Raw genomic sequence first — 27,565 nt, 5'->3', positions numbered from 1 at the left:
GCAACTGGAGAAAGCCCTCACACAGAGGCGAAGACCCAACACAGCCATAAATAAATAAATAAATAAATAATTAAAAAAAAAAAAGCAATACTTTAAAAAAAAAAAAAGAAAGCAGATTAACTCCTCTTGTGCATGTTAACCCAGTAGAAGACAATGATTCTTAAAGATCATTCCCAAATAAAAATGACAACTTGTGTAATTATTTGGGGCCTACTAGTAATAATTGTAGTCCTGAATCAAACTTAAGTTCATGCAACCACAATTTATAAACTTGTACTCTAGTCAATTGTAGGTTTGAAATATAAGGCAAAATGAATGCTTACCGAAGGCCAATGTTAGAACAATTTGAATAAAGCCAGTCTCCCATGTAAGTAATTACTTACTTCCATGTAAGTAATTATCTAAATATTTTCTATGGTTTCTCCAACTTTCTACCAGGACCACATGAATTTATTAAAAAAAGTTATCACAAAAGTGATTTTAAAATTTATCACAGCAGTGATTTTATAAACAAGACTTTATTTCAAATATATTTTACAGTTTGTGTGTAATTAGGATTGCTTTCCAGAATCTGAAATTTAATACTAAATTGAACAGGCAATGTACAAAATGATGGTGTTTACTTAGGCCTACTGGATTCCTATAGTTGTTCTCCTAATTTTTCTTTTTGCTTTTAAATTGAATCAGTGGAGACATTAATGATAAAACAACTTTCATCCTCTTGGTTATATTTTGAATACCAACAAAGTACCATTCCATACCATATTCACTTGTATATTTAGAAAATGGTAATAATAGGGAGAGTAAAATCTCACGTATCTGGACCTAGTTGCAAAATGATGAAATATTGTGATCAGAGCTGAACTGGTTCATTCTTGGTGGTAAAAATATTGGGTTGGCCAGAAAGTTCGTTTGGGTTTTCCTGTAAGATGTTACAGAAAAGCCCGAACGAACTTTTTGGCCAAATCAATAGTTTTGCTAAGCAAATTGGTAGAACAAACTAAATTGCAGAACAGATGTTTAGCCTGTTTAATAAAATGTAACTATTTTTAAGAACTTTTAGCAATACTATTGCATATGCTTTACATACTAATTACAATGCTTACTTATAAAACAGGTCTTCTCTGCTAGTTATTAGGTTGCTTTAGAAACTCAAGAAAAATAAATTGGATATTTTTCATAAATATTCTTTAACTTAGATACTGAACTAATTCATGCTTACCTTCACCTCCATAGTTATAATTGAGGTTTCGATGATGATGTCAAGTTATAAGTAGGGATAACTTCTGAACTTTAAAATTTGGTAAGAATGACAGTATCTTGATTTTTTAAAAAACACATATGTGAACTTCCTCAAACACCAATTTCTAAAATTGTCAGAATTGAGATTAAAAAAAAAAAAAAGAATGCATTTCTTTTCACTATTGCCAGAATTTTTCTGGTTGTTCAAGGCATTGGCAGTAAGAAAACAATCTATGATTGCATGCTAGTCCTAAATATTCCGTAAGAAACTAAAAAACATAAAGGCCAAGAAAAGAATGTTTCTAAAATACAGTGTGACAGGACAAAACTAAGTGAACTTTATTTGGTAGGAAGGAGACCAAAGGTGGGATTTTGCACCTTGGGTGAGCCAAGCTTTCATAAGCAGACAGGATTTCTCCATCTACATATACTTAACATACTCTGATGATGCTGTTTCCTGAAGAAACAGGATGAGACTGTGACCACTGTAGCTGTGGGTGGTCTACTAAAAACACTACATGGAATGATCATTTCTCCACTTCTACAATGGATATTTTCCTTTCAAAAGCACCTCAATTTTCTGGCAAATATTAAGTGGGTATAGTTTTGTGTGTTTCAGTTGTATTTTCGGTGTTCGACTGGCCTGGAGTCTCTGAAGCCTACTGCTTTGCCATGATGAACAAAAGGAGAAGCAGAGAAACGAGGATAACATGTGCACATGTTCTGGTGGATCAAATGCCCTCAAAAACAATCTATGAAGGGACAGATTGAGAGCTCTTTCTAGGCTCAAACTCTTGATGAATCACTGACCCTCAGCTTCACAGAGGTTTTTATAGAGGCCTAAGGTCAAAGTATGGTAGGCAATAGGATCTGCAGATTTTGACACGCACAAAAGGTAGATAAAAGAGGAAAATAGCCCCAGCTCTTGGTTGTTTTGAAACACTAGGGCAAGCAGAATAATTATTTGGAGCTGGTTAATAGCAACAGCTTTATCCCTGTCCCTAGAGATTCTGATTCACTACATCTGGAGTCTGGCCTAAGAATCTACATTTTTAACAGTTAATTCTAAAGCAGGTAGCCCACGGACCAGACACTGTAAACTATTGATACTTCTGTGAAGGGTTACAATGGGCAAAGTGTTAGTAGAACATACCTTCTTTATATACTTACTTCATATTCATTTGAACCAGATGTTATCTAACCCAGTTTCTTGATACTTATTTAAAAACCACCCAATTAAACAACCAACCAACCAACCAACCAACCAAAAACCCTTATGGGAAATGATTACACATAAAATTATCAAGATAGAAATACATACTATGGTGGAAGAGACAAGCAAAAATGGCCACTGGAAGGAAAGGAGCCTTCTTGTTTTAACATTTGCTTAAAAAGCTGAAGGTAGAATCCAGAGGTTAAATGTCAGAATGTTAAACAATTTAGAAATATCCATTATTCTAAATTAGATACCAGTAAAGTGAAAATTATTTACAGTTCTTACTTTCATAATCTGAAATTTAGAATTTCTATACCAACAATAGACTGAAGTTCAATTCTAAAGTGTAGAAACCCTGCCCCAATGATAGTGTCAAGCTTGGGAAAAATGACATTAAGGGTGCTTCAGGCTGCAGGATTTTTAAGTGTTATTAGCTTCAATTACATACAAGAAGGATACCTTTTGACATTACAGTGAAGCTCTCTGATGAGATGCATTATAAAGAGGCCTTCTTGAATGTCCACCTCTAAGATCTAAACCCTTAGTTCAAAGTCAACTTCAGGAAGTGAGGTTATTTATATTGGAAACAAAATTAAATTATTTTTCATACTTTTGCTCTTTTCATAAGAAAACTAATGATTAAACCGCCATAACAAGAATTGTGAAAAGAAACACAGTATAATAGGTAAAGAACACATTTGCTGTTTTTATTGGTGCCTTGCATGGCAGTAATACTGAAAAAAGAGAATGCAAAAACAAAAAACAAAAACAAAAACAAAAAAAAAACAGGTTGGTGGCAACCCACATCTTTTTTTTTAAGAGTACATAAACTCCTGTTTTATTTTTATTGTGGCATGAATGATAACATAAAACCAAAAACATGAAAATATACAACTTATATTACACTATGTGTTATGAACAAAATATAAATCTATAACTCTATGTTATATTTACATAATTATTTATTTTATTAAATTTCAAGTGAGATGGTAGGTTGCACATACTTTGTTTTAAGCTCCAGGCATTTGATTGTCTCTTTTCTACATTTTCCCATTTTTACTCATAAAATCCAAAACATTAGAAGGACTAAGAGCTTTAGAGCCAGTGGAGCTGTATAAATACTGTTTTAGTGAACCAGTGACAGAAACACTGGGGAGGACAGGAATCAATCAGTAGAAAACCCAACATCATCTTCAACCTGGGAAATTGACAGTTATAGGAAACTTTAAAATTAAATACTGTAAAAGCCTGTCTAAAAGAAAACCTATGCCCTATAAGACAAAAGAGATCTCTGAACCACTTTAAGTGGGCTTCATATTTTTCCTTGCAGACCCCATAATTTTTATTTTACTATTAACTTGATAGACAAATATTTTATAAACCTGTTTGTAAATATACAGTTGTTTATTACAATTCAAATAATTTACCCATTAGAATGAATGAAAACATAATGATTTTTGATGTTTTAAATGTGATATAAGAAGTTTCTTCTGGGAACAGTAACATCTTCTGGATTAAGAAAATATCTGAAATTGGACCATAAAATATTTAAAGATAATTTTCTTTAAATGAATTAAGGTAAAAAGTCTACTCCAAAATCAAACCTATGAAATAACTTCATCAAAGAAATTCTTTTATATTTGTTCCTTATAAGAGGATTTGGTTTCAATAATGATTATGTTCTTTGGGAGGGATTTTATACATGGTTAACTCTTAACTGTAGATGCCAAATAAATGTTAAAAATTGACTTAACTAATTTAGGTATAAGTGGACTGAAGAACAGTTTTGTTATTTTATACAATTGTAGTGACCAGACAAATTCTTCGTAACTTATATATGAACTTTAACCTATTTTCTCCAGTGATGCTCTTAGATTCATATTAAAACATGACTGTTTTTAGAAGAACTGATTACAACAGCCGTAAAAAAACAGAATTCTGGCAAGATTATCCCTCAGTACTAGGGTTAGCGTGTGTGCCTGTGGTTTGTGCGTGTGTGTGTGTTTGTGTGTGTGTGTGTGTGAGAGAGAGAGAGCAAGTAATGTGAAATGTGAACAGGCAGGTAGGGAAGGGGAGAGAAGGGAGACTTTATGTTCATTTGAGTTTGATCTTCTTAATCTCATTTCCTCTCCCTTATCTTTTTTGGTCATCATGGGGCACAGAAAAAGAATACAAGGTTTTAGGATCCTTTACAAAAATGATAAACCAATCAAATGCCAGAAGGCAATGTGCTAACCCAGTAGGCTGCCATTCATAGCACCTTTTATCAAATGACTTCAAAGCACTTTAAACATTAATATGATTTTTTGTTTGTTTTCTTTTGGGGAAAATTAAGGCAAAACAATTGTGACCCCCAGTGAATCAGACATCAGAACAAGAGAACATAATGCAAGGCTATGAACTTGCTTTTGTTTCAATCCATGTACAGTTTCGTCTCTCTGACATGAATCTAAATAAAATTAACTTCTGAATTTCAGCTGTTAAAGGTCACCATTAACAATTTCATTTTCCCCTTCCAATAAAACAAGTAAAAAAACAAACAAAAAGACCAAACAGAAGTGTTTTGTCAATTCACTGGTAAGTGTGTTAGAATTTGTGTCAGCCATGAATGCCCTCAGTGGCATCTACCTGGAGCTAAAACAAAGTATTCTTGTAGCCCAAAGTTATGAAATGAAAACAAAGCATCTTTATAACATGGTGGAAAATAAGTGTCCAGCAAACGTGAGGTGAACCCACATAAGTCAGAAAGAATTTGTTAACAAAGACAGAACAAATTTTTAAAAATCTGTTTTCACATTGTACATAATAACGATATAAAAACAAGTGTCCATTTTTTTATCCAGAGTGCTTAAAAACAAAACAAACAAAAACAAAAGAGCAATTGGCTGTAGATGACTGTGGCAATTAAATAACTAAAATGAGTGATGACAGCCTAAGTTAACTGAGATTGAATACGACCCTCCTATTAATTCACTTGTAGGTATTAAACACCAGAATGTGACATTTGTTGGGGCCAAACTTTTAAAAAGGAGAAAACTTATGGAAGGATAAATGAAACTGTGTGAGTGAATGTGTTTGTGTGTGTGTGTGTGCATATATATATATGTATGTATACATATATATACATACATGTTGGAGATGGAAATTTGTTTTAAATATCTAACAACTTATTGGCTGTACTTCCAAATCAGAGGAGAATAAAATAGAAAGGGAGAAATAAATTATGCATAACTTACTAATCTGGGAACAGCTGACCATTATTATTATTATTACTATTATTATTATTATTTTATCATCATCATCATCATTATTACAACACTAGCAAAAAGAGGCAGTTCAAATGAAAATACAGTCATCAAAAACAAACAGAAAAACAAACAAAGCATAGTCTCTGACATGCAGGATATGATTAGCTCCTCCAAGCAAAACCCCAGAGCAAGTCTTTTGAGAGAGAGAAAAATAAAAAGGATTTTTTTCTTATTTATATGTAAAAATCAAACTTTAGGGTCAGGTTTGGGGAGGGTGGGATAGGAAAATGACGACTGGAGTGAAAACCATAGCACATCCAAGCTACTGGTTGGAGTATTTACTGTCTGATGGTTCAGCACAAACAACACTAATTCAGTTTAAATGATTTCCCATTTATTTGGAGAAGCCCTACGACTGCCTTGGCACTTGGCTGGCAAAGTCTAAGCAGTCCCGTCACCATCAGTTGTTGCTCTATGCGCACACTCTGCTGGGATCAGAAATTGGACTTCAGTGGATTCATCCTACAGCAAGAGTAGAGCGGTGGCAAGGGTTGCTGGGCTCAGCCAGGCTCCCTCTTGTTGGGCTGCGACAACTTTTAATCAAGTCCTGCTTTTTACGGCATGAAATGCACATGGCCCACAATTCTGAAATGCAAATGGCCTCCACCTCATTTCATGGAGGGATGAAAAATACCTTATAAAATCATCAGTTCCATTTCCTGATCAGGAAAGGATGGAATGTTGAAGAAATAAGCTAATTCTATATTTCTAGAATACGGGCAAATATATTCAAGGGAAACAATGATTGTTTTGCTTGAAGTTATCAACACAAAAAACAAACAGAAATCATTAGGTAGGAAATGTTAGTGGAACCATCTGACCAGGGAGAAGGAACATCTGGGAACAGTTTGCTTCCCTGTTATACACGCACCCCTCTATTACACAGGGCCCCCTGATCCGTCCAATAATAATCATATTCGAAGTTTAAAAATATAATTTCTGAGCCCTATATTGGTTAAGTTGTCATGTGAAGTGCAAAGTCAAGGTCAAGGCTGCTTCCAGACCAGTCACTTAGAAGGATGTGGGATTTCATCCCCAGATGTGGGTTTAACTCACAATGGTCCAACATTATTCCAATTAGTACCATAATCACACACATACATACACACAAAAATCCAAGATCAGAAAATATTTTTTTCTCTAAATTTCTTATGTCTCTCTCTCTCTTTTCACCTGAGAACAGCACCTACAGTTTCCATTTAAAAAAAAAAAGTCAAATCTCACCAGCTGCTGGTATTTCAGGTTTTTCAAGGGATTGTCTAAGATATAACACTGTCCTAATTTAAGAAGGAACAGGAAAAAGGAAAGGGAAAAAATCAACTGGGTCAATACTTCAGTACAAATTTGGCACTTGCTCAAAGATGTAGTGTGGTGTGCAACAGATAAGAAAGTCCTCTAAAGAAAATGATTGCTTATTTTGTGGTGGATAGCAAGGAAGTTAAAAACAGGCTCTTTTTCCCTCTTCCCCCCCATGCACAGACTCCCATCTTTAAAGTATAGAGATGGAGAAGGTGGAGAGAAGTAAAGAGAAATTCATCTTTCTTTTTTTTTTTTCTGTCAGGTGCATTACCGAAAACAAAAACAAGAACAAAAACAAAAACAACGAAAGGAAAGAAAGAAAAGGAAAAAAAACCCAGAAACCCCAAAAAACAAAACTTATTTCTTTTTAAAAATTGTAGCACAAAACAACAAAACACATTCACAAGCCACTTGTTGGCACTGTGTACCTGAGTGAGAATTTCTAGAACATTGTAGAACAAACAGCCATAAAGTTTATTAAAAAAAAAAGTTGACGGGTAAGACTTCAGTGCTTGGATGTAGCAGCTGAATTACTGGCATTATTTTACCCATAGCTTATTTCAATCTCTTGTTGTTGATATTGTTGTTTGCTTGTTGTATTTTTATTTCCTTTCCAAGCCTTTTGAGGCTGAGGTCTATTAGTCAGCTGATGTCCCAACTATTTAAGACTAACAGTTAAAGTAACAGTCAGTGTATGAGAAAGTTAATGTGCTTGGCCACTGGTAAGGATGAACCAGCTAGGGCTTCTTTAAGTCCTAAGGTCACGACAATCTTTTGCCCCTTATCAGTTGGCTTGTCCTGCAATGTGGTTTTCACTGTCACTCCCATAATCTACATCTGGATCATCCTCTTCCTCCTCGTACTCATCGTAAATTTCTCCGTTGATGTCCTCAGCCTGGATCTCCTCTTTGATGTGTGGCTCCTCTCCTTTCACGCCGTAAGTGCTCTGGATCACAGGCATCCCAGGCTCCGGGCTGCTGGACACGCTTGAGTGCTCCGAGGGCAGATGAGGGGAGGGCATTCCAGCCATGGCGATGGCTCCAGGGTACACGACACCAGCAGTGGCGATGGGGATCTGTGCTTGCTGCCTGTTGGAGAGGAATTCCCAAAAAGAGACCGTGGGTGAGTGGCCAGTTGGATGCAGGCCTTACTTACTCTATAATTAATTTGCTCAGGTTGTCCAACTCGAAGGTCGTGATTTTCACCCTGTTGCCCCACATTTTGAAAAGTGTGTCCTACTTTGATCCCAATACCTTACTTCTATGTAGTGCTTTATAGATTACAAGGCATTTGCACGTGTTACCCACTTGATTCTTAACGTGATCGCTACTTTTCTATGAAAAGAAACTGAGGGACAGAAAGATTAAGCAGAACTCAAGTCCCTGACCCCGAGTTCATTGTTCCTTCACTATAACAAGTCGAAACAGTTTTTAAAAGAATCAAACCTAAAGATAATTCCATTTTAATGGAAAAACCCTAAAGTCTTAGAGCTCTCAAAATAAAATTTTACTGCCCAGAACTCACCAGAACTGAACATGGTCCACCTCATCCCTGAAACTGTTTTCAGTGGGGGTAGGAAGTAGGGCTGGCCTCATGGGTGGACCACCTCTGCAGCTGTACAGGATCCAGGGCTTAGAAACATCCTACACTTGGTTTCAAGTTCTGTTGTCACAATCTTGAAATTCTTAAAAACCTTTTAACAGGGACCCCGCATTTTCATTTTACACTGGGCTCCATAGATATATTCTGTAGCTGGTCCGAGTATGAAGGGATTAATAGATGATGTTCATTTATGCCTTCTTTCATTCATTCGTCTGTTTACTGTTTCCCCAAGGAGCGTTGGGTCTCGTGCTCAGTGTGGAGAAGAGTACTGCACTGGGATATAAGTCACAGACCCTTTGGACAAAGCAGGCAGATGCTTTCAGGGGAGTGGAGGGGATAGGGCAGATTAGAAAAGTTTTGTTGTTTTTTTTTTAAAGTATCCTCTGGCCATTTTCAGAACAGTACTTATTATTCTAAGAAGCTCTCAGGATCTTATTTACTGTTCCAGATATGAACAACTTTATTTCTGTGCTTTTTGATAAAATTCTGCAGAAACAATGTGGTTGCAGGCCTTTGCCATAGGAAGCAGGGTAAGACATACTAAGAGAGGCATCCTTAATTCAGAAGGAAACTTTCCCATTCACAACTTGTTCTACCCTGAAGAGAATCCCTACTTCGTGTGATCTTGTAAGGCCACACGTGTGCCTTGAGAGCCCAGAGACTCTGCTATATTCAGAAACAAGTCTTTCTTGTGGAATCATTTTTATGTTGTATTATATCAGCTAAGTTGTTAGCTGCTGTGGAATTTACACTGTGAGGCCTTGGAAGTAATGAAAACCAGCAAGAAAAAGAACCAGGAAGACTTCTATGTTTTTAATAGCAAACTTCAAAATTCTTTACTCTCAGATATTTTATTTTCAAACCAGCTATTAACAAAGCTCCCGCATCAGAGCCATTGTTCTAGGAGCCTGGAGTGAATTCACATGAAGTGTCCTTTCTCAGGATTATAAGGGGACAGTGTAGTCTCTGAAAATACACTGTGCTCAGGTGCTTTCTCAAAATGCTGCTTTGCAACTGAACAAATACATCTCACATCCCATTAAGTGTAACAGGAAATGTTCGCTATGGGAAAATGACCGGAAGGTCCTTACCCAACATTGAAGTACTGCCGCATTTCCTGCCGCCTGTTCCGCATGATTGCCTTGTATTCCCCGATGCGCAGCTTTTTGCCATCCACCAGGCAGGTGCGCTTCGGCCTGGGCTTGTATTTGTAGTCAGGGTACTTCTCCAGGTGCTGCTTGCTGAGACGGGCTTGCTCCTCATAATATGGCTGTTTCTCTAGGTTTGTCATAGCTTTCCAGCGAGATCCTATGAGGAAAAAAAGTCACAATTCCCATTTGCACAGCGGCTGAGGAGCCTAAAAAGGTATAACTGAGAACAACACGAAAATCTAAAGTAAAAATGTTGGCCAAATCCCAGAAATACATAAAAAGGTTATGATTAGTGAGCTCTGACTCAAGAGGTGAGATGCCACAAGAACAGAGGTGTTGGTGGCAGTGTCCTCAAAGACTGTGCACCCAGAGATACAAACACTAAGCAATATTTTTCTTCTGGCTTGAATGAACAATTTAGCCAAACTTGTGCCTTATGTACTTAAAAGCTCATAGATGATTTAATGGAAACATCTTTCATTTCTACATTAGACCATGATGTAATTCAACTGTGAACTGAATAGTTATGCAAAAACGCATTACATATTTTGAATCTGAGGGTAATTATCTAGTTACTGAGTATTGTTATGCAGGGTACATTACTTATTACAAAGGTTTCTAACGTATGGTACGTGTAATTCTCATTCTCTCCCAAATGTTTAAATATGCTTACGTGATTAGGTAAAAATTCATTTCATTAAAATTCTAATTATAAAAAATACATTAATGAACATGCACTGGGTAACTACTGTGTGCTAGATACTGTGCTAAAACCTTTACATAAGTTGTTTCATTTTTACCTTTCACCATAATCTCATAAGCAGACAACATTTATATCTATTTCTAAAGTAAAAAAATTGAAGTTCAAATAGATGAAGTAACTTACCCAAGGTCACACAACTATTAAATTGTGGACCACTGACTCAAACTTAGGTTTGACAGAATTGAAATTGTGGTACAACATGTATCCTTACATACCTACACCCATCTACTATATAGGATCTAGCAGAAATCAAAACTTACAATAATAAGTATGTGTTCAGTAGTATTTTTCTCTTAATAAATCGCTTTCAATAATATATAAAAATGTCACTTCCTGTGATAGAGTATGCATTAGTAATGTTAGCCCAAATTGGTTTTCCCTTTCTTTTCACTTTTAATTTTGGTTTGGATTCAAGTAGAACTGCAAAAAAACAACTATTGGAAGCTTAATTAAAAATAGTTTATGCTTATTCTCAGTATAGATGTGATTTAAAGCTTTGATTCTATCAGTATGGCTATGTGCAGTGGTAATAGAAGTAGTAGTAGTAGTAATGTTTATTTTTTATTAAGAATGTGAGAAAAATCTATTTGCAGATGTTTATCTGCAAGTAATCAGCTCAACTCTACCCAAATGCACAAAGACCAAAATAACTGGAATTAGGAAATCCCTAGCAAATACGTACTGGCACTGCTGCCTTTACCTGCCTTCCAAAGTCATCTAAGCAAGATCTTAAACCTTTTGAATGAATTCATTACTCAACCATAACTCCACATCTCAAATGCAAATAGCTCACTAATGAATAGTACTTTCCTACAAATGTACAGAATTCCTCAATATGGGCTGTTATATTTATTAAAGGAATGCAGAGAAAGGGACAACATCTCTTCCCTTAGAATTCTTTCCTATTGGAACAGATGTTGCCTGGGTGGGTATATCCATGTAGGTGTTACAAAGATTTATAAACAGATTTTTTCCAATCTAGACAGCCAATATGATTTCATTAGATTTACAACAGAAACTCAGGTTACAGTTCAAATAATAAGAGTTTATTTTTCTACTCCTTTCTCAAACTTGTATTTAAATACAGTGTCCAACATTTAGTTAGCTGGTCAGGCCGTATCATTTGTAGCTACAACCTCAAACTCTTTATTATTCAACATTATTTTCTAGAGGCACTTGAAAATCATTATGTGGTTCTCAGTGCAAATATAAACACAAGTAAACCTATAATACTATTGAACTAGATCAATTCTTCTTGTGGAGCTTCTTATAAGTACGTATACCAGAATTTTGACCCTCAGAATAGGGAGTGGAAAAGTGAAGTTATCAGAATAACTTACTGAATAATTAAAGAAATCAAACAGTGGATCAAGGATGGTTGACTTGAAATTCACTAACTATGTTTACCACCAAATAAAACAAAGAAACTAGCATTCTCAGTTAGAATAGGAATTGCCAAAGATTCTTCCCTAAGTCTAAATGTTCTATTAGCTCAAAAAAGAATATTTTTCTCTAAGGAAGGAGAATGTTTATGCCTCATAGTAACATGCCTTGGAATGTAAGAGCTATGTTTAGATTTCCTACTACGTGCATGATGCTGTATTCATCACTAGATATGCAGCAGTGAGTTGTTATGGTTCCTATCTTCTTGGAGCTTATATTCCAGCTGAGAAGAAATACATTAAATACATAATTGCAAAATGTATAATTTTAATTATAATTGTGGAAAGTATAGGAAGCTATGAAAACATATGATAAGGAGGTGAGATCAATCTTCTGTAGGTCAGGAAGGCATCGCTGCAAAAATGACTCCTAGTGGGATTGAAAAAACAAGAGTAGCCTATGGAGGAAGAATAGAATGGTCAAGGCCTTGTAGTGGGAAGGGGGAGTAGAGGAACCTAAAGTTGTTCTGGCTAAAATGCAGAGAAAAAAAGGATAGTAAAGGATGTGTAAATTCTCAAATAAGTTGGCCTCTAACTGTGGTATGAACTGGAATCAAAATATTTTGAAACTTGATAATATAATTTCTCTGGAAGTATCACTGAATTCTGAGCTACAGTGAAAAATATGGCCATATCACTGCTACATGTCTTTTCAAACTTAAGAATTAAGGGACAATCTGACCCAGTTAATGCTTAAGCTAACTACTCCATTATATGACCGAGCAGAACAGTGGTTCAGTTTGGTGGCAAAGGCAGCTATCATTTTTTAATAATAGCTTTCGAATGGGGATAACCAAATGACAGTTTGGTTTTGGTTTCAATGGCTTTGCAGGTACACCAACCACTGTTTGTAGCTGCAAATGTAACCCCCTGAAACACACCAGATGAGGATGGGAGGACAGCATTTTAGATACCTTCAAAAGAGATGAAAACATCTCCTTGATTTGGGTGTGGCTGGCTGCTCACCCTGGACCATGTACAGGGAGTAAAAGTTCCCTGCTGTTTTCAAAAGATGAGCCTTCAACAATGAAAAAAGAATTAAGCACATTCAGGTATTCCTCCTGATGACAAAAAAGAAGATTCAATCGAAAATATCTGATGTTCAAAATGAGAAAAAAAAAATCAGTCTTGAAAGTGCCCTTTTCCTTTCTAAATCTGGCAACACAATAAAAATGAAGAGTTTGAGCTGGGCCACAGTGTCATCTCCATGGGGTCTGTAATGAGTTTGCACATTTTACTCTAACTACTGTATACCTAATCAGAAAAAGATGTCCCCCGTCCCCTGATCTAGCGCCAAACGGTAAAAGGTGATTCCTTATGTTAACAATTTCAGCAGAATGGCTTATTAAAACCAGATTTTAGGGTATTATAAAATGCTTAGAAGCCCTTTAAAATGTCAACTAGGATCTCCAGAGACTACGTAAAATGTCAACCCAGCTCAAGCGCCTGTTTTAAGCAGAATGAATTAGCAGCATGCTGTCGGAGGCTGTTATCCAAAACAATCAGTAAAAGGGAAAACATCAAGCTTTCTTTGTACTTTTATATGAAATGAGCCATTTAGAATGATCCTGTGGATATTTGAAGATCACTTATTTATTTGAAGCTATGACTAAATATTGAGGCCCAAGACACTTCGGTGGGTTTTTTTTTCCTGCTATATCTTTAATTAATATAATTTCATTGAAAAATCTTAAGTCAGGTAGCATTCTCTTTCATGCAGCCTATTATGATATAATCATATAGTCATTCTAATATTCTCTCCTTCAAACCAGAAAGGAATTCTTTTAGCCAGTCATCTCTTTCCCATGAAGGCTTTTGCTCTATTTCCTAAAATATTTCACATCATCAAAACTGGTATTTCTCTCATACTTAAAGTTTTTTTTTTTTTTTAATTTTATTTATTTATTTATTTATTTATTTATTTATGGCTGTGTTGGGTCTTCGTTTCTGTGTGAGGGCTTTCTCTAGTTGCGGCAAGCGGGGGCCACTCTTCATCGCGGTGCGCGGGCCTCTCATTATCGCGGCCTCCCTTGTTGCGGAGCACAGGCTCCAGACGCGCAGGCTCAGCAATTGTGGCTCACGGGCTTAGTCGCTCCGCGGCATGTGGGATCTTCCCAGACCAGGGCTCGAACCCGTGTCCCCTGCATTGGCAGGCAGATTCTCAACCACTGCGCCACCAGGGAAGCCCCATACTTAAAGTTTTAATCAGTGATTATTATTTTTTTAGTATTCAGACACATAAATGAATGATATAAAGACAGGTTAAACAATCTTAGTTTTTAGTGTTTTTTTGACATTTGGGGATTTCTAATTTGATAATAACTGATATATTAAAATATGAAATAAGCTTACATCAAGTATTTTATTCTTTTCTAGAGTTTTTCCAAATGAAACAGATACGGTATTTTTTTTTAAATGAAAAATTCATATGGAAGGCAGAATGTTGTCATAAAAAAGAAAAATAGATCAGAGATGGTAGAGATGCAAAAAATATGCATTTTCTTTTGATCAGTTTCAGTTTTTTATTATATTTGGATATATATTTATACATAAATATTCATACATATTTATGCATAAATATTCATGCTTTCTATGTACACATAAAGCTTCACATGTTCATATCTTTTGAGATAACCTTCATCTAAAGAGTGCAATATCATTTAGATGAAAACTGAGACGCAAGTTTAAGTAGCTAACGGTTTTTGTTTGTTTTTGTTTCATTACAAATGTACACTGTGGACTGGGAGGCGCCCTATTACCATTGTTGAAAATACGGGATCATAAAAACGCATGTACATGTTTAGTAACCACCTTCAGATGATTGGTTCCTTAATGTAAAGAATCAAAAGGCACACTACATTAGCTACATGTAATTCCAGTGCACTATGGATTTTAACAAAGCTTTAATAACTTCAACAAATTTTGTTACTTATTCGTCAAAGACAAAATGTGCTGATAGAGTTAAGCGTTCTTCTTCTAATTTTTTTATTACTTAGCTCTTAGAAGTCAGAGAAAATAAAAATTTGCTTAGGTTGTCAAGAACCTGGACACCATGCTCTTGAAGGTAAAGATGATGGTGAGGATGACGTTGATGATGACGATGATGTCAAGAGAACAGCACCAAAGAAATGGCATCTTCCCTTCCTTCTTTCTGGGACTTAAATTGGTGTATAATAGGTCTCTTTATAATCAGTACTCTTTCCTTTCAACCATCTTTGCTGTGTGCTTCAGTGTCTATGTATGTTGGGTAAATATGTACTTTTGTCATCTGTTAAGCTGAAAGCTGCAATAGCAGGAAAAGTCCCTTTTTAAATGATACTGAAAATACGCGTAAGGATACTAAAAGTAAAAATTAAAAAATGCACACCCAAACGTCTTCTTGTGTCCTGACAATCTAAACTGATTTTCAGTTATAGTATTAGAACAGACATCATCTCCACCTCCACCCTCACCCCCACGACGTGACGAATTCTATAGTGTTTACAAAGGAAAAGAACAAATAAGGTCAATACCGATACTGAGTGGCTTGTGTGAAAAGAGCTTTTTTTCCTAGTCTTAATACAAATATTTTAAATTTTTGAAGAAGAGGAATATTACAACAACTAGTGTAGGAACACACATCTAAATCAGAATTTGGGCACAATTTCTTAATAAATGTGGAATGCTTCATGGTCAGAAGAAAAGGCTCAGTATGGTGTACCTAATTTTTAGATAAGTAGAAAACATGAGCTACCTGGCTTCCAAACCCAGTCTCTTTCAACAAATGCAGAAAACAAAACTGTACCTGTATTTCATACATCACTTAACCCTTAATACTTTTCTTACCCAGTATCTTGCTGATGTTGGAATTGTGCATGTCAGGAAAGGCTTGAAGGATTTTCCTTCGTTCATCTTTAGCCCACACCATGAAGGCATTCATTGGACGCTTTATGTGGGGTTCATTGCTACCACGCCCCCTGGATTCTCTATAAATTCTTGATTCTGAGACTCCAGCACTTCCTAAAAACAGGGAACATTGCTTCACGTTAGTGTTAAAACTTATGGCAATTCCCTTCCTTGCATTATTGTTTTTCAGTCTATTAAAATATCTGAAAATCAAAAGCACATCTAATAATGGTACTTCTAATTTTTGAGCCAGATGCTTGTTTATTAAGTTTCTGTGATAAGCCTTGTGGTGTCAAATGTTGTATTTGTATTTTTAAGTCCATTTCTAATATATTTTTCCTTTCTTTCAATGGATTACGGACTGTTTCACCATTTACTTTCAAGAGCACACAAGAAACTTGAATATGTGATCTTTGATACAAATTGGAAAGAGAATAGTTGGGTTAGGTCAACAGGCATGCCGGTACTGTAGAAATATTAGATAGGTCAAAAAGCTCACAAAATTGTGAAACACCAAACTGTTCAGCAGAATGGATGACTACAGGTAAGGATGTGTCTCTGCTACCTGAAGGCTGACAGAACACAGCATACTCATGCCCTTTTTCTCTCTCTGAGGCTATATTAAAAACACTGCTAAATAAATGTTTAAGGTTAAAATACAATATAGATATCTCCTATAATGTGTTTGGCTTTTCTTTGAAATTATGTGCTAATACATGCATGAAATATGCTGATGCAGCAATGATAGTCTGGTTCCCAAAAGATATTTGAAAATAGTAGGAAAAGAACAAACGAATAGTTACATTCTATGGTTTCTTACAAAGTCTACAGTCACATATTTAAGGTGAAAAAAAAATATGTTCATTTCCCTGAATTTTCCCACTAACATCTAAGTTATCCAAAGAGATCCATTGATAATTACATTCCAAACAGCAAGACTCAGGATGATAAAACACGACCAAGTGTCACACTGGAACCTTGGGGAGCTTCAGGCACTCCTCTAGGCTTTATCTGACTTTGTAGAATGGCTTCAGCAGATTAAACTGCTTCCAGAGATACTTGAATTTAGGCAAAGAAAATAAGGAGAAGCAAAACATATAACTCTGGCACTATGTTCTCCAGGGTTATCATTACAAAAGATGAAAGAGATATATTCTGTTAGCATGTAAAAATTTCAAATATTTTGGGGTTTTCTAGAGCACTGCTCTTCTTTTCTTCCTTCATACTCCTTTTCCTTTCTTAATTTGAAGGAATAGGAATCAACCAAAATTACCCAGACTTGAAGACCTCTATAGCAGCAAACAAAAAACACAGCTTATTTGGAATTTCTCATTATTTCTCTTTCATAATATGCTCTTTGGTGTGATGAAGGTTGGAAAATATTTTGCATATAAGCATGACTGAATATAACAAATAACAGCAACAACAATTTTGATGTTTTAATGCTGATTACCGTGGGTATATTTTATCATGCTGATACAACTTAAAATTTATGAAATGTGTTATTACCAGTAATTGTCTTTTTATTGGCAAAAATGAGTGCTAATATATGGTGACATCTTCCTAAAATGGGTTTGTAGCTAGCAAATGATCATTTGCACATCTGCTTTTTCTTGTTCTTACACCTTACAGCAACATAAGCAATAAAATGAACATTATGTGACTTCATCAAAGCTAAACAAGCTCTTTGTATGTACTTAGGCCAGGTTTATCTTAGTCAAGCAAAGCAGAAAAGAGAAGGAAACGTCTGGATACAATAGGCTAGAAAAACACAGACTTTTCTCAGATATGAAATTCAATAAAATTTGGTCTCGATAGAATTATCTGGTTAAATGCTCAAGTTTGGCTAGTCCCTTGGCTGCTCACTGGTTTGCCCTGGTTCACTCTTTTCTGTATGCAGGGAGCTTCTGCCATAGTAACAAAGTTGAGGACCATGCTCTTGAAATGCATGTATGTCACCTGACACTGGAGAGAGGTTCCCAGTCGGGGCTCAGTGTAAGAGGAAAAGCACTTTCTTCTTTTTCCCTCTTTGCTGTGCTATTAGAATTAGAGCATCAATTTATTCAGTTGTCCCTGTGGATGTTTAGAACGTTCAAAGATGACGCAGACAACAGAAGTCTCAAGGCACGTGAGGGAAGCATGAGGCCGCACAGCTGGAGCTCTAGTTGGGTTACAGAGGGTAGGCAGGGCACCTGACAGTATGGTAGATAGTATAAGAGGGAAAGGGTCCCAAATGCAAGAAACTAACCTGAAAATGTCCTCTGAGCCATGTATTCTGGTCAGGGTTTGACAAATGAAAACTTCAAAACGAGCTTATAGAAAAAATTTTTTGAAAAGTTTGTTTCAGGTGTAAGAAATAGGGCAGTGAGAGACAGGGTAGATGATGATTGAGAGCATTTGCTTTAGAATCATGCCATCTTGAATCCAAGACCTGCCTTTGGCGCTTATAGCCCTGTAGTCTTGGAAAATATGACTCAAAATTCCTAAGGGCCAATCTCTATATCTGTAAGAGTTCTTATCTCACAGGTTGTGCTGGGGAGTAATGAGATGATTTACGCATAGCACTCAGCAGAGCATTTGGCACGTGGGAACCACTCAGTACATGTGAACTCTACTGTAATGATCAGGTAGGAGGTGGCTGTCTTGTATAGTTTTTAGTAGTTTTAATTGGTATTAAACAGACACTTCTGCACACTACTGGAATACATACGAAAAATTTCACAAACCATCAGAATCTCCACTCATATTGAAATCCATCATGGCATGGCTAAATTTTCCTTCTTCATTCTGTTTAACTGCCAGTTGCTGAGTCAGACTCTCCAGTGTTGTTTTTTCCTTTAAAAAAGAAATTTATAATGAGATCTCAATCTGGAAATTATAATTATTCAAGGACATTTTTTTCCTTGGGATATATATAATGCATTAGCTTCTGGAAGGGATGAGATGCTGATTTATTCACCTTTGCACATTCAGCACGTTATACTGAGGTAATTGAAGCCAATGGTCAGCAGGATTTTTGAAGGAACTCTTGATTCGTAGAAGCCCCTATATAGCCTTGGCATTTGGGTTTGCTAAGCCTAAAGGATGGATGCTGGGATCCTTGGAGATAACCTTCCCAAATCACAAAATGTGCATAGAAATTTCATGGAAGCAACCTGTTTTACAACATTTGGAATTCCTGTTTTATTTTTAGCCAGACAGGAAAAGTATAGAAGTGGCATGAGGCCCAGAGAAAGTCTTCCAATAGTCAGGTGACCAAATGATTGAAACATAATTCACAGTAGTGCCCTCGGGTTGCCATCTCCCTAAATGCCATCTGCATTCCTCATGCAAGGGTAATGAAGACGTTTCAATATTCATTGTTAATTGCTTGTCAAGTCTCTGTACATTCAATGTGAGTGCCTGCTACTTGGACCACGATTTGATTTGGATTGCTAAGCCAAAATATTGAGTTGGAGAATTATTTGAGATACAAATATACCAAAATTAGATCTGCAAAGACATCAAGTCATTTGAAAGCATGCAGTGCATGATTTGAATTCATGGAGAACATGGCATTACAAAGTAAATTATTTTCAAGAAAAATATAATGCTTAATCTACACCACATGGGATTTTAAACTATTTCCAAATTAAGTAATTGGGTGATTTTAAGAACAGAAAAGCATACAATAAACGGTTTACAACTCTCTCTAGAACTTTCCATCATTGTGCTGAGGATGATGCGGTTCCAAAGCAGCTTTAAGAAAGCACCTATTGGATTTCATAAAATTTGCTCATGTTTCTTTGTAATTATGCACCTCATTTTCTGAGGAACACAGTCATGAGTTACACAAATGAATCAAATACACTGCGGAACAGCTACTGACACAATAAAAAGTTCACAGAAAATAATCAACTATTTAAGATAATTGTATTACAGGTAAAGGACCCAACTAACGTTCCCAACAAGAGCCAACAGGGTACTGAAATTCTTCATACAGTATATACTTTATCTCTACAAAATCTCTGACAGTATTACAACTATACATACTAGATGAAAAATTCTCTTAATTTAGTGGCCTTGGAACCCATGTCTCTGTTCATCAAAGTCTGATATACGATTTAATAGAAAAAATATTTTAAATTGTCAATTAGTATAAAATACAGTAGAGAAACTGGAAACAAAATAGTTTATACCAACTTTAGTTCTATAAGATTATACAGTACTAAAGTTGAAATAAATTATATATTTAAAAATGTAGAACCTCACCCAATTTTGTTTTGTGTATGAAACTGGTATTTTCATCTGCTTTACATGTTCTACATTTCTTTTGCTGAGAGAGTCTGCTGTATATATTCAGCTGAGCCCAGGAGCACCAAGGACACCAGCTTAACAGACTGTCTTTATAGTAAATGTAGCTGTTAAAATAGAAGACAGTTACATTAAAAAAAAAACCACATTCCATCAACATAATCTGAGAGTCCCCGAGTCAATGAAGACTTTACTGTACTATCTTTGGGGAATGTACTGGGCATGGATCACCTCTCAGGTTTTGATTTTAAAGTGTATAGGGCAATAATGCTACATAGTTTCTAGAGAGTTTTCCATTTTGAAGGAAAGTCTTTCAAGAAGAAACAGCAAAATGAAGGCAGTCGGAGCAGAAAAAGAATGAAATGTTAAGTGACTCTGAAGATTCTGCATTCAGCTGTATGCATCTTGCACCATCTTACCAAGTAGCTAAAATTAGCAAAGGATGAGCTGGAAAGTCACAAGTAGTTTTTACAATAAGTAACCTCTAATCATCTACCTCTAAAGCACAGAATATAATAAAATGATTCAATTAGTTACCCCAAAGTGGAATTTATGATACTTCTTAAGAGGATGTCAGTAGGAGACAGTGGAAGTAAACACAGTAAGCTGCACTTCTTTTGTGACCTTTTACATAGTCATTTAAGCTAATTCTCAGTCATGTGAACAGGGTAAATGAGAAGTGATTGGAGGACTTGAAGAAGGTGTGGTGTGCCTTTAATTAAAACACCTTACAGTAGCATGTAAATCAAAATGGTAACATTGCCACAATTTAGAAACTCTGGCTGACAATAAATTCAGAAGACAGAGGAATTGAGGTAAGGGGTATATCATAAAACCCAAATGGTTATATGGTAAATATATGGTATATATATATATATATATATATATATATATATATATATATATATATATATATAAAATACAGTGGTTATATAGTAAATAATTAGCTATACAATTCCATATGAAAATTGATCCCGTTGTAAAAGTTCATATTTAGTTCTTATGTACACAGGTAGATATAAATCTATGTGTGAATAGGATTCTAGATAATATACTGAACTACCAAAAGAATGAGTTGGATTTAAGAATAGGCTTCAAAAATTTAAATTCAATCTATTCAGGAATATGGAGGAGAATCAGCCAAATGTAATAAAGCACAAATGCTGGTACACTGGGAAGATTCCTTTCACCCTACTACTTCTAATCCCATCCATTCCTGGCCGTCCCCTTCGCAAAGAGTCCAGCTATGCACTGTCATGTCTAAAACACAACCGTTTCTGATTCTGTACCCTGGGTTAAATATTTCCCTTTCCAAAGCCTCTTTTCAAATGTGTGAATATTACTGAAAAAAGGTGATTCTCAAAGTTCTTATAATTAAATTAATCCTTTCTAAATAGAGACCACTGAAACAAAATGAGGGCAGTAAATGTCAGGTAGGGAGGTGGTAAATGGGAAGATGCTGGAAATAAGAAACACCAAAGAAACTGAGTTTATGGAAATAGAAAAATATGCTGATGGGCAGAGGTGATAATTTTTACCAAACTTATACTCTTAGTTCCAACTGGTTCTGATAAACAGCACATTAGTCAAGAATTTTTACAGAAAAAGACCACCACATGCCCCCAGTCTAAGACCAGTATTCTTGAACATAAATCCAGTATAGCACTTATACTTTTCTGCCTTCTCAATACTATCCAAACACTGCCCTGAAACTTATAAGATTCATTCATCTTTCTCTCTTCTACATTTTTCCTATTAGAAATAAAACAAACAAACGAACAAAAAACACCCTTAAAGAAATACTGGCCAAAATTCTGAACTGCTCTGAGGAAGATCAGAGTACAGGGTGCAAACACATTAATTACTACAAAGTAGTCAAAATGAAAGAGTCCTGAGGATTTACAAATAAGGACCAAACAAGACGACCTGTATGCTTTCTACTGGATGAAAACTAGCTATTGGATAACAACTAGAATTCCTTTGGAAAGATGAGTCCTATCTGGCTAATCAAACCTTATACAACTCTGTAGGTTTACTAAGATCAAGAAGAAACTTAAGGTAAAGTTTGTCTTAACTTGAAAAATTTTCTGATCCTATGATGACTTGAAGAAACATTCAAGTGAATTGTATCTGATCTACAGAAGAAAAGAAAGTTTTAGACAATATAGTTTCTTGGGGTCAAATGAATAACTCTAAAACTCAACCTTCAAATAACTATTATTAATGTGTTAATATTCACTTAGGGAATTTGGCAGCTGGTTTTGGGCTCTGTGGCTTATCCAATGACTTGCGTAATGGAAAACAGCACGTGTATTGTTTGCGCATGACACCAGACTATGGCGGGAATCAACAAGGAGAGCCAAGAAATATCTAAAGAGATGTGGGTAATTAGCTGATTAGAAGTGGTCGGTAAAAATCAGTGTTTTCTAAGCAAACAACGTTCTGAATGGCAAAAGGCTATAGAGATCAGTGGGAAAAGAACATATTTGAAAATAGAGAAAATAACCCATATAGAAAATAATGGCTTTGGGATCAGGAACATGACATTTTAACCAAACTCTGCCATATATATTAGCTATACTGCTTTAGACAAATCAATTAACCTCCCTGAGTTTCAGAATCCTAATTTGTAAAATGGTGCTGTAATATATGACAGATTCTCATTAGTTTAAAAAATGAAAAAGATATGCTTTTAATATTAGGGAAAAAGTAAATAGGGGAAATGGAAGCGATAAAGATTCTTCCTAAAATATAAGAATTACAGGAATAGTTATTTCAATATGAGTATTAAGTATCCTGCTGTGGTTTTGATCCTTTATTGTCTACAGCCAGAGTAGTGGGCGAATATGCATTAAAAAGGAGAATGTTTGTAACAACTCTAAAAGTTGTTGGGATTTTTTCTTTCCTCTTGTGTATCATCCCTGACAATGTATTTAATCTTTTTTATTTTCCATTTGATTCTCAGGCATGATGGTTTATAGCCCCATAATATAAGTAAGTCTAGTACATATTTAAATTGAAAAGTTCTCCTATTCCATTACTTCAACTATATAAAAAAACAACTAAAAACTCACTGTGTTTGTAAAGGCTCAAAGGCACATCGTTTGTTGATATTTCATAGGGCAGTCAAAACAAAAAAACCACACAAACTGTACTCTAGAGGAAGTAGATATTTCCTTAGTTACCTAAGCCTAAACTGCATGAGTAGATGGTTCCTCTATTACTCCTTGAAACTGGGATTTATATAAGTGACAAGCTTTGCTCACCATCAGACACACATACACAAAGAAAGAGATGGGCTGTGGATCAGCTATCATAATGGACATCCCTGAAATAAAGCTCACAAAGCTATAAAACTCATAAAAAAGCACATGCATGAAATGACAGAATAGAGTGTGACTGTCAAATGTTGACTCAGTAACAGTTAAACCCCTTCTGGCTGACCTTTTTTATGATCTCCTTCTATACTAATGACACAGGAAGAAAAAAGAAACAAAAAAAGGTTTTTAACCCTCCAATTATGTGACCCTCGCAGACCACCAAGGAAGATGAAAGATTATTTATAATGTCATAACGATTTATCAGTTGGAGAATTTTTTCATCAGCTTAAGTAAAACATAAAAAACAATGCATGTGTCTGAGATCCCCTTCAATCTCTTGGTTTCACCCTTGCTTACTGAGATCACCATTTTCTAAAAAATAAGCATCCACCCACATAATCTAACTGCACAAATGGGAAAGAAAGCTTTGTTGTAAAAGCTTTACAATAAATTATGTACAAATACACACACACATACACACACATATTTCCCTCCAACACCAACAAAAATGCAATCTGAAGAAATCTTTTACTAATTTTATTCTGGTCAAATGTGAATTTCTCAGACACTTTGGTACTCTGAAATCTAGTATCCCTTAGGAATATTTTTCCATTCATTTTCTCCATCATAGAATCATATGGATATATGAGCTAAGGGGTTGGAAAGGTCCATAAATGTCTTATGGTTTAGTCAACTACGAAAAAAGCCTTATCTAATCCTGATTTTTTTCCCCTTCTAAATTCAGAGATACCCCTAGTGGAGAAAATAATAAATTAGAACCCATACTTTTGTTTCCACAATCTAATTTCCTTTTGTGAACTTTGGTAGCCAGCTTCATGAAATGTTTCTTGAAGTATAATTCTTGCTAAATTTCATAGAAACTTAGTTTCATCAGGCAATCTGGTCAAAATGAACTGTATTGGCAGAGCAAGTTTTCTTAAGAAGTATTACGAAGCTGAAGATAGAATTGTTTTGAAGGAAACACACAGGTTCTATGAATTCAAGTCTTAATCTGGATGAATACATTTCTAAGATAGTAAAATGACTTGTGGATAAAATTGATGAATCCCTATTTATGATTTTTAAAGAACTGATTTTAAAGTGGGAGAAATATTAGGACTTGTACATAAATAACTAATAGTGATTTTTCACGAATAAAGAGAATTTGTGGAACAATGACCTGAGCACTTAATGTCTGTTCCAGAAAAGACAGAGCTGATTGTTATAGGATTAGTTAAGGGCACTTAGTACAGGATGTGATACAACAAGAAGCTAGTATGGATTCATTAAGAAAAACTATGTTGTAATGGTCTAGTTTCTTTTTCTACAAAAACTGGAATGCAGACCATGGCCATAATGTTTTGGACTTAACTCAGCTTTGGGTTATGTTCCTGTCAATATCCTTGTTGTCTTCATGGAGAAATTGCACAGGACCTTGCAAGAGAGAGTTGAAGAGGAGATCAACAATCTCTGTCTTTAAATTTCTTAAGAACCTCCATGTTTAAAAAGAATCAAGACCTGTTCTTTGTGAAAAAGAGAGGATTTGGCCATATGTAGTAAAGAGACAGAATACTGACCAATGGTTGTAAGTTATCAAGTGAAAGATAACGAACCACTGAAGGAAGAGTTATATAAAAGAGCTGTCTCTCCATTGAGTGGGCTGTCTTAGGATGCAAAAAATTTCACTTCCCCAGAGGTTTTCAAGTATTGGTCATATGACTACCTGCCTGGCAATTCAACATCAGATGATATGTTGAATTAAAGGCCCTTTACATTTTCTTTCAATTCTATGTTCCACTTGACTGGAGCTGCTCAAACAAAACAAAAATATTTTGACAAATATATACAGCTATACATGTTTCTCTATCCATGATGATAGTTTCCTCAGAAGCTGTTAATTATGTTTCAAAATGTAAAGGTACTCCATTTATAATTGAGAATTCTATCATCATTTCTTAAATTCAAGGAGGATATTTCAAATTATGAAACAAAACCCAAAAAATATGACTATTGAAATACATTTTGTGAAGGGACTGTCCAATAATACTCAGATTTACAGATTCTAGGTGCACTGTGAAACACGCAGTTATATGTCCAAATTCAACACTATTGCCATGGAGAGGAAGAAGTCATTGAGTGTGTGGGGTAATGAACCGAAGAGCCACTCAAAGGAATCCGTAGGAAAGAAATCATTCACAAAGAGGGTACACATGAATAATATCATGGTAAAATATTGGTCCTTGCTTACTTGTCCCAGGGGTGCTTATGGTCTGTACATGTGGAAGAGGGAAGGCAGGAGAGGAAAAACTAAGACCTGAGTTTTCAAGTGTCTGTATATGTGTTCAGCATTCAGCCAAAGTCTAAAAAAATGACTTTATTTCAAACCAGGGCAGATACAGATACTGTGCACACCAAGTCAAATCAGAAGGCTTAATGTGAGAAAACTAGGAGGCCAACAAAGTAAAATAATAAAATTCACAACCTACACAGGGTGTCCGGTAGGTGGGAGGGCTGCACAGATGTAAACACAAAACTGGAATGTTGTCTGATGATAACTGTTCTATAAACAATGGGTAACTCAGTTACTGAGCTACAGAAACGTATAGACCTTTTCTCTTTAATTTTTCCTTTTCATAGAATAAAAGCTATAAAACTGTACGCATTCTTATAAATGCAGCCTCAGTAGCCAGTAGTTACCTCAGTTAAATAAATATAATTGGACTGTTTTAAAGAGAAATGGTTTGGTTCCGAAATGCTGGGTCTGACAAATAGAAAGAGGCACAGCAGGGCTATAGTTCACTTTTCAATTATCCACGGTAGTTTTAGGGGAAAAAATTTAGTGTAGAATAGATATTTAAAAATCTCATTTTAATGAACAGCTAAAACTTCACATATTTTATGAGAGCTGCTATGAGAAGCAAAATAAATAAGATGGAACATATTCTTTCTGTTTCCCGGCTCATTCTCTAATGAAGGGGGCTGGTGCGTGGTGAAGAAAGGAAGACCTAGAAAGGGAGCAGAAACAGGAAAAACAAAGAATTGGAAAAAAGATACACAAATGATGGAGATGTTGATTGATTAAAGGATTTTTGTGTGTGTGTGATAACTCCTCAAAAATGTACTAAATAATACACATGGCCAACGCTGGGGTACAATCTAATCAAACAGGCACTGAGTTACTTTCTTGAACATCTTCAGCATGGTCCATTAGAAAACAGACTGAAATTTGAACAAGAGGACCTCGGTTTAAAAACTGATCTACCACTCGAATTCCTATAATAATGTCATATCTCAAGGTTTTTATTTTTAAAACAAAGATATGAATACTGTCCTGCTTATAATACTGTACAAAACTGAAATTTGATGTGAAAGCAGTTTGAAAAAGGTAAGATACAAACTAAATATCAATAGCAATTATTACTCCTACTTTTACTCCTATACTCGTAAACAAGTGTTTCTCATTTGTAAAAGAGAAACGGTATAAGTGGAAGGACTCAATGAGGCCCTTTGAAATAAATGTTAAATTCAGAATATTTTCCTCATGATTTTAAATCCATATTGTTAAAGTCACTTGTCATAAATGGCAATAGAGAATACAATATATCTACTAAGTATGAGGATAACTGAAAAACAAATGGCTCTTTGATTATTTCAGTGCCTTAATGTTTAAGTGTCTTGAAGACAGCTATTTGATGTTGGGGATGAGGAAGGGAGCAAGGGAGAAGGGAAGGAAAGATCATTCTTAGTAGACCAGGTTTTCAAAAATAACACTTCTGGTCCAACAACAAAAGTGATTCTTATTTTACTTACAGAAAATTTGAAAAACTCAGGAATGTGGGGACATGTAAATTTCCAACCCCATCACCTTGGCAAAATGATTGTTTATTCTTCTTCTAGTCTTTTATCTATGTACCATGGAAATGTACTTTAAAAATATCTAGATCATTCTCCACACGGTGTTTTCAAACTTGTTTTTTTTCAGGAATACTATTGTGAGCCTATCCTCATATCTTTAAATGAACAGACAATTTCAATCATCAGAGA

General features: G+C 35.4%; 1 protein-coding gene across 4 annotated transcripts in view; it reads right to left on the bottom strand.

The window, feature by feature from the left end:
- Positions 1-3,140: 3,140 nt before the first annotated feature.
- The window catches only part of SOX5 (SRY-box transcription factor 5), a 990,465-nt gene continuing 966,040 nt past the window's right edge, over positions 3,141-27,565 (bottom strand). For all 4 annotated transcript variants that reach the window (XM_082419737.1, XM_082419736.1, XM_082419738.1 and 1 more), the window contains 4 exons: positions 18,635-18,743; positions 15,849-16,022; positions 9,759-9,975; positions 3,141-8,153 (listed from right to left, as the gene is read on the bottom strand). In XM_082419737.1, the coding sequence (XP_082275863.1) occupies positions 7,850-8,153; positions 9,759-9,975; positions 15,849-16,022; positions 18,635-18,743 (804 nt within the window). In that variant the 3' untranslated portion in view covers positions 3,141-7,849. The remainder of the gene's footprint in view (positions 8,154-9,758; positions 9,976-15,848; positions 16,023-18,634; positions 18,744-27,565) is intronic.

The sequence above is a fragment of the Balaenoptera physalus genome, assembly GCF_965194825.1.
Source record: "Balaenoptera physalus genome assembly, chromosome: 13".
NCBI lineage: Eukaryota > Metazoa > Chordata > Mammalia > Artiodactyla > Balaenopteridae > Balaenoptera > Balaenoptera physalus.
The sequence above is the reverse complement of the archived record's forward strand: the minus strand, read 5'-3'. Positions and strand labels throughout refer to the sequence as shown.